Source organism: Musca domestica, unplaced genomic scaffold (assembly GCF_030504385.1).
Source record: "Musca domestica strain aabys unplaced genomic scaffold, Musca_domestica.polishedcontigs.V.1.1 33, whole genome shotgun sequence".
NCBI classification, from domain to species: domain Eukaryota; kingdom Metazoa; phylum Arthropoda; class Insecta; order Diptera; family Muscidae; genus Musca; species Musca domestica.
Window position 1 is genome coordinate 385,700 of NW_026712312.1, and position 14,886 is coordinate 400,585.

At 37.8% G+C, this 14,886-nt stretch overlaps 1 protein-coding gene across 1 annotated transcript in view; it reads left to right on the forward strand.

Moving 5' to 3' along the window:
- The window catches only part of LOC101890303 (protein serrate), a 95,629-nt gene extending 80,851 nt beyond the window's left edge, over positions 1 to 14,778 (forward strand). Inside the window, exons 14-16 of the mRNA XM_011292343.3 lie at positions 12,768 to 13,139; positions 13,204 to 13,802; positions 13,867 to 14,778. Coding sequence (XP_011290645.3) covers positions 12,768 to 13,139; positions 13,204 to 13,802; positions 13,867 to 14,715 — 1,820 coding nt within the window. The 3' untranslated portion in view covers positions 14,716 to 14,778. The remainder of the gene's footprint in view (positions 1 to 12,767; positions 13,140 to 13,203; positions 13,803 to 13,866) is intronic.
- Positions 14,779 to 14,886: the final 108 nt, after the last annotated feature.

A 14,886-nucleotide genomic window follows, 5' to 3' on the forward strand; every position in this document is an offset into this window, starting at 1 on the left:
ATATAGACAGATACCAGAAAATCGATGAGGTTCTTAAATTATATTAAGTTAACTTTAAACGTATTAAGTTAAGCCAAGGCTAAGAATATGCAATGGAATGGCCTAAGACTCAATGAAGTAAACGCCTATCTTGAACGCTGTGTGTTGGTGTGTGTGTGAGTGTGCGGGCTCATGAAGACGGCTGCTGTAAATGTTGCCCCTGCTGCCGATTGTTGGTGTTTGAGTTACCATGGCTTGCTGGCTGGCTGTGCGGACTGGGTTACTACTGCATCGTTGTTGGATATTGGCAACACACATCAGACCAGCTTCAGCTGGTGGCAGGTTGATATGTGTTGCAGTTTGCTGTATGCTTTTTCTTCGGCTTCTTGTGCCGCCATGGCTGCACTCATTTGGCCATAAGAAAGCAAGAACGACGTTTTCAATGAGTTTGTTTGGGCACGAAAGCGAATGTTATTTTCATTCGATGATATCCTTTAGAACGAAGCATCGTATGTGGCTCATGATATGGCGTTGCATTGTTGTAGTGGTAGTTGTGTTGCTTACGCTGTATTTTACACTGCGTGTGAGTCGTTTGAAGTGTTCGATTTTTTTTTTTTTTTTGCCATACCTGGGATTCTCGCAAAAGCCCAGAACTCATCTGTTCGAAAATGAAAAGTTTCGCATGTTCATTTCCATTGATTCGTTTTTTTCGGCTGCATTGGTTTTGGCATTACTAAATGCTGGCTTGTCTTGGTGTTTGGCATTTCTGTCGGTTGGTATGTCTGCTTGTTCATTTAGTTGGACCCGGTGATGAGCTGCATTGCGAATGTTGGAAGAACCGATGCTTTAGCAGCAGGTTGCACTTCTTGTATAATTGCGAAAAGGGTATTTTTGGTTATTTGTAAGTTCGGGTGTATCAATTTTGAAAGTCTAATTAATGAGAGGGGTGTAAATGAAAGTTTCGGAAGAATTTTAATAACATAATTTGTCACAGCTTCGGAAAACTATTGTTGAAAAAATCGATCCTTGAAAAACAATTCTTGAAAAATTGTAGATTATTAGTCGATTGGTCTTCGATTTTTTTTTCTTAAAAAAATAGTCCTGGAAAAACCATTCTTGAAAATTCGTGGTTTATTAGTAGGTTGGTCTTTGAAAAATTGTTGGTCTTTGAAAAGTGCTTCTTTAAAAATCCACGCTTATTTGTCTGATGGTCCTTGAAAAGTGCTTCTGTAAAAATCCACGCTTATTTGTCTGATGGTCCTTGAAAAGTGCTTCTTTAAAAATCCACGCTTATTTGTCTGATGGTCCTTGAAAAGTGCTTCTTTAAAAATCCACGCTTATTTGTCTGATGGTCCTTGAAAAGTGCTTCTTTAAAAATCCACGCTTATTTGTCTGATGGTCCTTGAAAAGTGCTTCTTATCCCTTTTTTGTCCTTATTGGTCCTTGAAAAGTGCTTCTTTAAAAATCCACGCTTATTTGTCTGATGGTCCTTGAAAAGTGCTTCTTTAAAAATCCACGCTTATTTGTCTGATGGTCCTTGAAAAGTGCTTCTTTAAAAATCCACGCTTATTTGTCTGATGGTCCTTGAAAAGTGCTTCTTTAAAAAATCCACGCTTATTTGTCTGATGGTCCTTGAAAAGTGCTTCTTTAAAAATCCACGCTTATTTGTCTGATGGTCCTTGAAAAGTGCTTCTTTAAAAATCCACGCTTATTTGTCTGATGGTCCTTGAAAAGTGCTTCTTTAAAAATCCACGCTTATTTGTCTGATGGTCCTTGAAAAGTGCTTCTTTAAAAATCCACGCTTATTTGTCTGATGGTCCTTGAAAAGTGCTTCTTTAAAATCCACGCTTATTTGTCTGATGGTCCTTGAAAAGTGCTTCTTTAAAAATCCACGCTTATTTGTCTGATGGTCCTTGAAAAGTGCTTCTTTAAAAATCCACGCTTATTTGTCTGATGGTCCTTGAAAAGTGCTTCTTTAAAAATCCACGCTTATTGTCTGATGGTCCTTGAAAAGTGCTTCTTTAAAAATCCACGCTTATTTGTCTGATGGTCCTTGAAAAGTGCTTCTTTAAAAATCCACGCTTATTTGTCCGATGGTCCTGAAAAGTGCTTCTTTAAAAATCCACGCTTATTTGTCTGATGGTCCTTGAAAAGTGCTTCTTTAAAAATCCACGCTTATTTGTCTGTTGGTCCTTGAAAAGTGCTTCTTTAAAAATCCACGTTTATTGGTCTGTTGGTCCTCGAAAAGTGCTTCTTTAAAAATCCACGTTTATTGGTCTGTTGGTCCTTGAAAAGTGCTTCTTTAAAAATCCACGTTTATTGGTCTGTTGGTCCTTGAAAAGTGCTTCTTTAAAAATCCACGTTTATTGGTCTGTTGGTCCTCGAAAAAGTGCTTCTTTAAAAATCCACGTTTATTGGTCTGTTTGGTCGGTTGGTCCTTGAAAAAACATTCTTGAAAATTCGTGGATTATTGGTCGTTTGGTCCTTTTAAAACCATTCTTGAAAATTCGTGGATTATTGGTCGGTTGGTCCTTTTAAAACCATTCTTGAAAATTCGTGGATTATTGGTCGGTTGGTCCTTGAAAAGTGTTTCTTTAAAATTCGTGGATTATTGGCCGGTTGGACCTTGAAAAGTGTTTCTTTAAAAAATCCACGCTTTTTGGTCTGTTGGTCCTTGAAAAGTGTTTCTTTAAAAAATCCACGCTTTTTGGTCTGTTGGTCCTTGAAAAGTGTTTCTTTAAAAATCCACGCTTATTGGTCTGTTGGTCCTTGAAAAGAGTTTCTTTAAAAAATCCACGCTTATTGGTCTGTTGGTCCTTGAAAAGAGTTTTTTTAAAAAATACACGCTTATTGGTCAGTTGGTCCTTGAAAAGAGTTTCTTTAAAAAATCCACGCTTATTGGTCTGTTTTTCCTTGAAAAGTGTTTCTTTAAAAAATCAACGCTTATGGGTCTGTTGGTCCTTGAAAGATGTTTCTTTAAAAAATCAACGCTTATGGGTCTGTTGGTCCTTGAAAAGTGTTTCTTTAAAAAATCCATGCTTATTGGTCTGTTGGTCCTTGAAAAGTGCTTCTTTAAAAATCCACGCTAATTGGTCTGTTGGTCCTTGAAAAGTGTTTCTATAAAAATCCACGTTTATTGGTCTGTTGGTCCTTGAAAAGTGTTTCTTTAAAAAATCAACGCTTATGGGTCTGTTGGTCCTTGAAAAGTGTTTCTATAAAAATCCACGTTTATTGGTCTGTTGGTCCTTGAAAGTGTTTCTTTAAAAAATCAACGCTTATGGGTCTGTTGGTCCTTGAAAAGTGTTTCTTTAAAAATCCACGCTTATTGGTCTGTTGGTCCTTGAAAAGTGTTTCTTTAAAAATCCACGCTTATTGGTCTGTTGGTCCTTGAAAAGTGTTTCTTTAAAAATCCACGTTTCTTGGACAGTTGGTCCTTGAAAAGTGCTTCTTTAAAAATCAATACTTATTGGTCTGTTGGTCCTTGAAAAGTACTTCTTTAAAAATCCACGTTTATAGGTCTGTTGGTCCTTGAAAAGTGCTTCTTTAAAAATCCACGTTTATAGGTCTGTTGGTCCTTGAAAAGTGCTTCCTTAAAAATCCACGTTTATTGGTCTGTTGGTCCTCGAAAAGTGCTTCTTTAAAAATCCACGTTTATTGGTCTGTTTGGTCGGTTGGTCCTTGAAAAAACATTCTTGAAAATTCGTGGATTATTGGTCGTTTGGTCCTTTTAAAACCATTCTTGAAAATTCGTGGATTATTGGTCGGTTGGTCCTTTTAAAACCATTCTTGAAAATTCGTGGATTATTGGTCGGTTGGTCCTTGAAAAGTGTTTCTTTAAAATTCGTGGATTATTGGCCGGTTGGACCTTGAAAAGTGTTTCTTTAAAAAATCCACGCTTTTTGGTCTGTTGGTCCTTGAAAAGTGTTTCTTTAAAAATCCACGCTTTTTGGTCTGTTGGTCCTTGAAAAGTGTTTCTTTAAAAAATCCACGCTTTTGGTCTGTTGGTCCTTGAAAAGTGTTTCTTTAAAAATCCACGCTTATTGGTCTGTTGGTCCTTGAAAAGAGTTTCTTTAAAAAATCCACGCTTATTGGTCTGTTGGTCCTTGAAAAGAGTTTTTTTAAAAAATACACGCTTATTGGTCAGTTGGTCCTTGAAAAGAGTTTCTTTAAAAAATCCACGCTTATTGGTCTGTTTTTCCTTGAAAAGTGTTTCTTTAAAAAATCAACGCTTATGGGTCTGTTGGTCCTTGAAAGATGTTTCTTTAAAAATCAACGCTTATGGGTCTGTTGGTCCTTGAAAAGTGTTTCTTTAAAAAATCCATGCTTATTGGTCTGTTGGTCCTTGAAAAGTGCTTCTTTAAAAATCCACGCTAATTGGTCTGTTGGTCCTTGAAAAGTGTTTCTATAAAAATCCACGTTTATTGGTCTGTTGGTCCTTGAAAAGTGTTTCTTTAAAAAATCAACGCTTATGGGTCTGTTGGTCCTTGAAAAGTGTTTCTATAAAAATCCACGTTTATTGGTCTGTTGGTCCTTGAAAAGTGTTTCTTTAAAAAATCAACGCTTATGGGTCTGTTGGTCCTTGAAAAGTGTTTCTTTAAAAATCCACGCTTATTGGTCTGTTGGTCCTTGAAAAGTGTTTCTTTAAAAATCCACGCTTATTGGTCTGTTGGTCCTTGAAAAGTGTTTCTTTAAAAATCCACGTTTCTTGGACAGTTGGTCCTTGAAAAGTGCTTCTTTAAAAATCAATGCTTATTGGTCTGTTGGTCCTTGAAAAGTACTTCTTTAAAAATCCACGTTTATAGGTCTGTTGGTCCTTGAAAAGTGCTTCTTTAAAAATCCACGTTTATAGGTCTGTTGGTCCTTGAAAAGTGCTTCCTTAAAAATCCACGTTTATTGGTCTGTTGGTCCTCGAAAAGTGCTTCTTTAAAAATCCACGTTTATTGGTCTGTTTGGTCGGTTGGTCCTTGAAAAAACATTCTTGAAAATTCGTGGATTATTGGTCGTTTGGTCCTTTTAAAACCATTCTTGAAAATTCGTGGATTATTGGTCGGTTGGTCCTTTTAAAACCATTCTTGAAAATTCGTGGATTATTGGTCGGTTGGTCCTTGAAAAGTGTTTCTTAAAATTCGTGGATTATTGGCCGGTTGGACCTTGAAAAGTGTTTCTTTAAAAAATCCACGCTTTTTGGTCTGTTGGTCCTTGAAAAGTGTTTCTTTAAAATTCGTGGATTATTGGCCGGTTGGACCTTGAAAAGTGTTTCTTTAAAAAATCCACGCTTTTTGGTCTGTTGGTCCTTGAAAAGTGTTTCTTTAAAAAATCCACGCTTTTTGGTCTGTTGGTCCTTGAAAAGTGTTTCTTTAAAAATCCACGCTTATTGGTCTGTTGGTCCTTGAAAAGAGTTTCTTTAAAAAATCCACGCTTATTGGTCTGTTGGTCCTTGAAAAGAGTTTTTTAAAAAATACACGCTTATTGGTCAGTTGGTCCTTGAAAAGAGTTTCTTTAAAAAATCCACGCTTATTGGTCTGTTTTTCCTTGAAAAGTGTTTCTTTAAAAATCAACGCTTATGGGTCTGTTGGTCCTTGAAAGATGTTTCTTTAAAAAATCAACGCTTATGGGTCTGTTGGTCCTTGAAAAGTGTTTCTTTAAAAAATCCATGCTTATTGGTCTGTTGGTCCTTGAAAAGTGTTTCTTTAAAAATCCACGCTAATTGGTCTGTTGGTCCTTGAAAAGTGTTTCTATAAAAATCCACGTTTATTGGTCTGTTGGTCCTTGAAAAGTGTTTCTTTAAAAAATCAACGCTTATGGGTCTGTTGGTCCTTGAAAAGTGTTTCTATAAAAATCCACGTTTATTGGTCTGTTGGTCCTTGAAAAGTGTTTCTTTAAAAAATCAACGCTTATGGGTCTGTTGGTCCTTGAAAAGTGTTTCTTTAAAAATCCACGCTTATTGGTCTGTTGGTCCTTGAAAAGTGTTTCTTTAAAAATCCACGCTTATTGGTCTGTTGGTCCTTGAAAAGTGTTTCTTTAAAAATCCTCGTTTCTTGGACAGTTGGTCCTTGAAAAGTGCTTCTTTAAAAATCAATGCTTATTGGTCTGTTGGTCCTTGAAAAGTACTTCTTTAAAAATCCACGTTTATAGGTCTGTTGGTCCTTGAAAAGTGCTTCTTTAAAAATCCACGTTTATAGGTCTGTTGGTCCTTGAAAAGTGCTTCCTTAAAAATCCACGTTTATTGGTCTGTTGGTCCTCGAAAAGTGCTTCTTTAAAAATCCACGTTTATTGGTCTGTTGGTCCTCGAAAAGAGCTTCTTTAAAAAATCCACGCTTATTGGTCTGTTAGTCCTTGAAAAGTGAGTCTTTAAAAATCCACGCTTATTGGTCTATTGGTCCTTGAAAATTGTTTCTTTAAAAATCCACGCTTATTGGTCTGTTGGTCCTTGAAAAGTGTTTCTTTAAAAATCCACGCTTATTGTCCTCTTGGTCCTTGAAAAAATATTCTTTAAAAATCCACGCTTATTGGTCTCTTGGTCCTTGAAAAGTGCTTCTTTAAAAATCCACGCTTATTGGTCTGTTGGTCCTTGAAAAGTGTTTCTTTAAAAATCCAGGCTTATTGGTATGTTGGTCCTTGAAAAGTGTTTCTTTAAAAATCCACGCTTATTGGCCGGTTGGTCCTTGAAAAGTTGTTGTTTAAAAATCCACGCTTATTGGCCGGTTGGTCCTTGAAAAGTTGTTGTTTAAAAATCCACGCTTATTGGCCGGTTGGTCCTTGAAAAGTTGTTGTTTAAAAATCCATGCTTATTGGCCGGTTGGTCCTTGAAAAGTTGTTGTTGTAAAATCCATGCTTATTGGCCGGTTGGTCCTTGAAAAGTGTTTCTTTAAAAAATCCACGCCTATTGGTCGGTTGGTCCTTGAAAAGTGTTTCTTTAAAAATCCGCGCTTATTGGTTTGTTGGTCCTTGAAAAGTGTATCTCTAAAATCCACGCTTATTGGTCTGTTGGTCCTTGAAAAGTGTTTCTTTAAAATTCCACGCTTATTGGTCTGTTGGCCCTTGAAAAATCCTTTAAAGAATCCACGATTGAAGGTCCTTGAAGGCATTTTTCTCTCTTCTCTGTTGGAAGCAATGAAACCTTAATTAGTTCATCAAATATCCTGTCAAAAACTCCCTCTCCATCTCATACGGTCATGTGCCTTCTCTCGAACTCATTTATCACCTCCCCTCGCATAAATAGTTCTGTAGCATAAATATCTCTATATATGTGTACGTAAGCGTCTGTGTGTCTGCGAATGCGAAAAATACCTTCGTAACAGATCGTTTTCTCGAAAAAAAAAAGTTAACGAAAACAAAATTAAGCAAATCTTTAAGAACTCAACGGGAAAGCAGATGAAAGACCCAATGGATGAGGACAGGAAGAGAAAAAAGAAACACAGACACACACACTGCAACAGCACCAACAACAACAAAATATTTTAATTAAAAATTCCTAATCGTGTGTGAAGTATTTTTATCTGATTGTTAAGGCCAACGAGCCATCGACTCATTTACGGCACTGCAGCGGGAGATACTGGGACTGTGGCTAGAGTGGTGGATAGATGGATGGCGTCGCCTTGGATTTAACTCCTTTGGAGAGTAGGCATTTTTCTGCCAAGAGGGGATTGGATAAAAAGGATTGCGTTTTTTCGTATTCGTTGGAGATCTTGACTTGACTTGTTGCTGTTTTTGTTTTACATCTTGTCCTGCTAAAGTCGATATGTGTACTTATATATGTACATATATATTTTTCCATGTTTTTTTTTTGGCTTCAGCATATCAGTGGCGGTAATGTTCGGTTGTTGTTGTTCTCTTGTATGTAGTAATGTCGTGTTGCTTGTAAAACGCGAAAGGGTATTAATATGAAACCTAAAGATCGCGTTTCCATACCAAAAACAACAAAAAAAACACAAGCCAGCCAGCCAGCCATTCGAACAATTCGGATGATCCGTGTGAGGAGTCTCACATACAAAGTTTCGTGTTTGTTCAGACATTGGAATCGACATCTCCTCGAAATAAAACACGAAACGGACAACCGGCAAACAGCAACAAGGAAAAACACAATGTTATGTTAGCAATCAGCAGTAGTAATAGCTGGAAGTCGGAGGTTGGCCATAGATGCGAATGCGTCAGTGGCAGTGCCATAATAAATGGCCTTTTTGGTGACTCCTCCATAGTTGTTTTGTCATTGAACGTTTTGGGCATCGGAACTGCAACGACGGCACTCATGCAATTTTCGTCGTCTCCATCCGACTGCCCGGCATCGTGAGATTCAAATCAGCCTTTACAAATAGACGCTTTTGGCAGTTATATGTGAAATTCCAAAGGTGTTGAAAATCGTATGGCAAGTGTGAAAAACTAAATTGTAATTGAATTGTTGCCACAGCCACATGGTTATGGCTTCCAACTGCCAACCGTTTTTTTCGTAGGAGACACAATATGGATGCATTTAAGTCCATATAAAAACTAATGGTTTCACATTTAAAACAACGGCCATAAAAACAACAGCCAAGACCACAACCAAGTTGACGATGGCGATGATGATGACGATGAGACCATGGCTGGCAAAGATAAGCCTTGGCGAGGAAGCATCGAACACCCTGGCAAAAAAAAGAAAGGCGCAAAAACGCAATGACAGGCCACTCAATGGCATATCCATAACCAAATGAGTAGCATTAGAGAAAATCCAATAGCTGCACACTTGTGTGCCAGACGGGCTCGCTGGATGGCTCACTGTCTGTCTGGCTGGCTGACTAGCTCTCTATTGGCAACATGAATTATTTGACAATTAGAAAATTAATGACTGGTTCTTAACAATCGGCTGATTTGTAATGTCATGGCATTAATTGAGAAAAAGCTCTCACACACACACACGAGCACACACATACTTAGTGAAATGTATATCGTGGAAAATGTCAAGAATGTTAATAATCGCTGAAAGTTAAAAGAAATTACAGCTGATTGATGATCGATTGAATTTCTCTCTCTCTCCCTCCCTCTCTCTCACACACACACAATGTTTGTGTCTTAAGTCTTTTGTTTGATGTCTGGCGAACACACATTGCAACCATTGAGACGACACTCTAGATAAATTGTGAGAGTCTCATAAATGATTTAATTACCGTTGTGGCGATATTGAAAATTGATGTTCGCAAATGGTGGACAGTAATGCCCATCAGTTGATATAACATCTTTTACAGTGGGTCATAAGAAAATTAAAGCTATTTAGCAAAGGACTTAGACTATAACAAACTCTTCAAAGAACAAAAAAAGGTTATTGGATTTTAAAAGGATTAAATTAAAGAGAGTATAAACAAGTTATAAAATTATCAATCGGTTTTGCCGGCAGATCTATACCCTCAGTCAATGTTCGATTATTTAAACATATTCTATGTAGTAGATTCCGAAAGAATGGTCCATTTCTTGTCGGACCTAAATAAATATTATAAACATATTGTACGAGGTTCGGACTATATTGGTTACTTCCTTTATTTTATGTGAGATATGTGATAATTTTTACAAAACGACCGAAGTATTCCATTTTCATACTTCATCTAATACAGATAAAAATATTGGTATGAGCAAAATTGCAAGAAATCGAAATCATAAATTCCAGTTTCATCCCAGGTTTCTGGTTGAGAGAAATATTAAGATATAGGAAGTGGTAAAGAATCGCTGACTTGTCTCGCAAGTTATGACAGATAAAAGTATTGAAAATTGTGATCCTTTGTTGGGGAGAAACCAGAAGCACTTCGCAAATATATATCATTTTCTCAACAGATCTTGCGTTAACAAAAATGTTTGCCTATGTAAGATTTGAAGAGAGTTGGATGCTTATTTCGCTGTCTTTGAGCGTTTTGTTTTTCAAAATCTTGCACCCTATGTGAGGGAGTTACCAGAAGAAACGGTCCGATCTCTACCATTTTTATAAAATATATTGTGTTGATGGAAATATTGAGATGTACCAAGTGTAAAAGGAATCGGATGTTAATTTCGCGTTTTATGAGCTTTAAGTATATTCAAAATTATTTCCCTTTGTAGGTGAGGTACCAGAAGGAGTAGACCGTCTTCACAGCATATCTTGTGTTGGTAAAAATAATGGGATGTGTGAAGTATAAAGAGAACCGTAAGCTTATTTCGGATTTCGTAATCCTTTTGGTTATTCAAAACCTTGATCTTTTTTTTACCAGAAGAAATGGTCCGATCTCTAACATCTTTATAACAAATCTTTCGTTGATGGAAATATTTAGATGTGCCAAATCTGAATGGAATCGCATATTAATTTCGTGTTCTATGATCTTCTTGGGTATTCAAAATTTTGATTCTTTGTGGGGGAGGTACCAGAAGGAGTGGACCAATGCATTCCATCTTCACAGCATATCTTGTGTTGGTAGAAATAATGGGACGTATGAAATAAGAAGAGAACGGATGCTCATTTCGGATTTTATAATCGTTTTGGTTATGCAAAACTTTGACCCTTTGTGAGGGAGGTACCATAAGGAATGGTCCGATCTCTATCATATTTATAACAGCTCTTCTGTTGATGGAAATATTGAGATGTGACAAGTCTGAATGGAATCAGATGCTAATTTCACGTTTTATGAGATTTATGGGTATTCTAAATTTAGATCCTTTGTGGGAGAGGTACCAGAAGAAGTGAATTGATGCATTCTATCTTCACACCAGACCTTATATTAATAAAAATATTGTGATGTGTGTAATTTGAAGATAATTATATAATTTCTCAACATGTTGACCCTTGTGGGAGAGTTTTTTGACGGAGTGGACCGATATTGTGCATTTTATCACCTGACCTATCTCTGATGCAAATATTAAGATTTCCAAAGTTGAAACAAAATCGGATTATCCTTTCCGTGTAATATTTTTTTTTTTTTTTTTTTTTTTTTTTTTTGAAAAATGTCACTATTTCTGGGGGAGGTACCAGAAGGAGTGAACCAATATTGTCCATCTCCGAACTCGATCTAAGTTTGATAATAATATTACGATGTACAAAATTTGAACCCCCTTTGAGAGCTATTGCACAAACCAGCCAGACAGACGGACATCGCTAAAGCGACTCCAAATGTCCTGAAACGGTTTTAGTCCAAGTGATACAGGGTATAAAACCGGTATTTCGATGAGACAAGTTTTGGACGTATCAAATGATATATACCCCCTGTAGCCATATGGCTGAGTACTGTTAAAAATCCTGAAAAATCTAACTTATGTTCTTCTGTGGAAAAAATTCGCACAACCAACAGATGCCTCCATATCCAATTTCGGGATACCAGCTCTCTCCCTTCGCCCAATACAAAACTTAAAACTTTACGATAAATTATAGTACATGCAACCACAGGCCCTTATAGTTACCTCAATATCAATTTAAGGATTTAAGCTCAATTACCCGATAGCAAACTTAGTACTTTTTAGTAGTTCTCGTACAATTATAGTACACATTTCCAAAACCATCTCCATATTTCAATTCCAGATTCCAACAGAGACCTCAATAAATTCCAACAGAGACTCAATAAATGAAATTTGCGGATTTCAGCCCTTTTCCTTCACCCAATACCAAATTTAGTACTTTTCGTAAAAATATAGGACGTATTTCGGAACCACCGCCAAATCTCAAATACAGATACCATCAGTAATCTAAATATCAAATTTCAGAATTTTATCTCTATTCTTTCAACTAATACCAAATATAGTATCATCCAGTGCTTTTCGTGCACTTATAGTACACATTTCCCAAACCGCATCCCTATGTTCAGGCTACACATAAACAGTGCCACAAAATACCAAATTTCAGATTTCAAACACTATCGGTTCACCCAATACCAAAGTATTCCACTATTACAGTACTATTTAGTACTGTTCGTGTACTTGTAGCAAGCACTTCCAAAACCACCACTTTATCACAAATTTAGTACCAATTCTTACAATTCGCACACTTAGTACACATTTCTAAAACCTCCATATGTCAAACTTAATTTCCAACCTTGATGCTCATACCGAATTTCAAGTACTTAGCTCTATCTGCTCACATAATACCAAATGGTACTATTTTAGAAGTTTAATAACATTTTAGAATTTTTCGTAACCTTAAAGTTCGAATTTTCACAAACCCTTTGGTGCATCTCTCGTGCACTCCATCAGTGACTCTTAATCCAAATTTCAGAACTAAAGCTTTATTGATTCATGCCAATTAAAATATGTACCAAATTTAGTACCATAGACTATACATAAGTACGAATTTCAAGAACTAGGTTCATATCACAATCCTACACACTGGCAGTAATCTTATTTTCAAACTCCTGGATACCATCTCTATTGGTTCACCCAAATCCAAATTGTACCACATTTAGTACCATTTAGTACATATAAGTACGAATTTCCAAAACTTTCTACATATCCCAATCCGATGGCCCGACAGTAGTCTTATTTCCAAATTTCAGGATGCCAGCTCTATTGGTCCACCCAAATCCAAATTGTACCAAATTTAGTACATTTTAGTACACATAAGTACCAATTTCCAAAACTACCTACATACCTCAGTCCTAAAATTCTATAGCAATGTTATTTACATATTTAAGCATTCCAGCCTTATCGTTTCATCTAAATCGAAATTGTACCAAACATAGTACGATTTAGTACTTTTCGTGCACATACGTACAAATTTCCTTCCTTCTTCCTTTTTACTTTCTTTCATATATTTATGTCCAAATATTAAAATAATTTAACTTTTCCATATTTTTTTTTCATTTTAGGCAAACGTTGTTCGGAACGAGCCACAGCCTGTTATCCGGGTCAGTGTCAAAATGGTGGTAGCTGTGTTCCAGGCTCCCCTGAAAAGGGCTTACATTCACAGTGTCGTTGTGCTCCCGGATGGGATGGAACATATTGTACAGATCCAATTGATCAGTGTCGGGGACAGCCATGTCATAATGGTGGCACTTGTGAGTCGGGATCAGGTTGGTTCCGCTGCATTTGTGCTCGTGGCTTTTCGGGACCAGATTGTCGCATTAATGTCAATGAATGTTCCCCGCAGCCATGTGAGGGTGGGGCCACCTGTATCGATGGTATTGGGGGATATACTTGTATTTGTCCACCCGGAAGGCATGGTTTGAGGTGTGAGATATGTAAGTAAAAAGAAGGAGATTTTTATAGCGAATTTTTAATATTTTTTCTGTGCTTTGTTTTCAGTATTTTCCGATTCCAAATCGTCCTGCATAAACAGCAGTTCGGCCTCTTTGTCACCCTATCCCTCGTTGAACAAATCCCAAGATATTTTGTCGCAACTTCTCACAGGCCAAACGAGCGAGTATTGCAATGCCTGCCTGTGTGAAAATGGCACCTCGAGATGTACGAATTTGTGGTGTGGCCTGGCAAATTGTTTCCGCGCCAATACCAATTCGAAGTCTTCCAATTTCTCGGGTCTCTGTAAGCCTCACGAGGTTTGTGTACCCACTTTGGCGGAAAATTGTCTCAATGGGCCATGTGCCCTGAGAGGAGACTGCAGGGCCTTGGAGCCCTCACATCGTGTAGAGCCACCACGTTTGCCAGCCAAATCGGATTGCTGGCCAAATCAGGCTGTACTGAATGACAACTGTGCCCGCTTGACAATACTCCTCGATCGTCAACGGGTGGGTCCAGGCTCATCTGTTGAGGGCCTATGTTCGGTGCTGAGATTTTTATTGGCCTCACGCATGGTTAAATTGCCCAAGGGTGAAAAGGAGGAGGGTATGTTGATAATCATCTGTGACATTAAAACCGGGACCAATGATACCATAGAGGTTACAGTGGTAAGTTTCGGTTCAACACAGGAACGAAACAATTTTTTAAAATTCTTTTTCCTCTCCTTTTCAGTCCTCCACCTTGGCAAATGACTCCCAGCTGTCCACTGCAATTAGCCTGTTGGGTGAGTTATTATCCTCACGCCAGAGCAACGATTTACCGCCCGCGAAACATGAGTTACGTTCCATAAAATTGGCTGCCTTGGTTTCCATATTGGAAGTCAAGGTGGAAACGGCATTGATTGCCGAAGGCAACAGCAACAATTTGTTAATTGGAATTCTGTGTGGCATCTTCATTGTCCTTGTCGGGCTGGCCATATTCCTCAGCCTGTTTTGGCGTCAACGCATGGTCATGTCTTCAAATTCCGGCATAAATATGGCCACATCCCAGGATCCTCTGCGCCATGATGAGGAAAAATCAAATAATCTACAAAATGAGGAAAATCTGCGACGCTATACAAATCCCCTTAAGGTCAGCACTTCATCTCTGGGCCGTGTTAATGGCATGGAATTGAGTTTAAATCCCTCCCCGGAAATTGCCAGTGTAAGTCCCGCTTCCACATCGGCCACATCGGGTGTGCACAGTCGTAGTGTTCCACCACCTCTGTATCCAGAATCAAATTTTGATTGTGATTTGGAAACGACACAAAAATCCAAGGAGTTCCAATCGAAACGTACATCACAAATCCTATTGCATAAAACTCAAAATTCCGATATGAAAAAGAATACGGTTGGTTCCATTGACAGTCCGAGAAAAGATTTTGGTAAACGTTCAATAAATTGTAGAGCAATGCCGGTGCAGGCACCACCAGTGGCCACCGTGACACCGGTGCCGGTTGCCACGACAACGACAACCCAGGCAACAATAACAACAGCTACGACGAACCCAGATGATTCGGAAATTCTAACAGTTCTAGTGTAGTGTTGAGGTCAGCATGGTGTCCCCACTCTTCCCCCTCATTGAAAATTAATTTTTTTCGGAAGGAAGAAGGGGGATGCTGATATATTTTACGCTCACTCAAAGTGTTTGTGCTTAAAATAAGTGTATACAATTTTTTTAAGTGTTTGTAATTTTATTTTTTAGATTGTGATG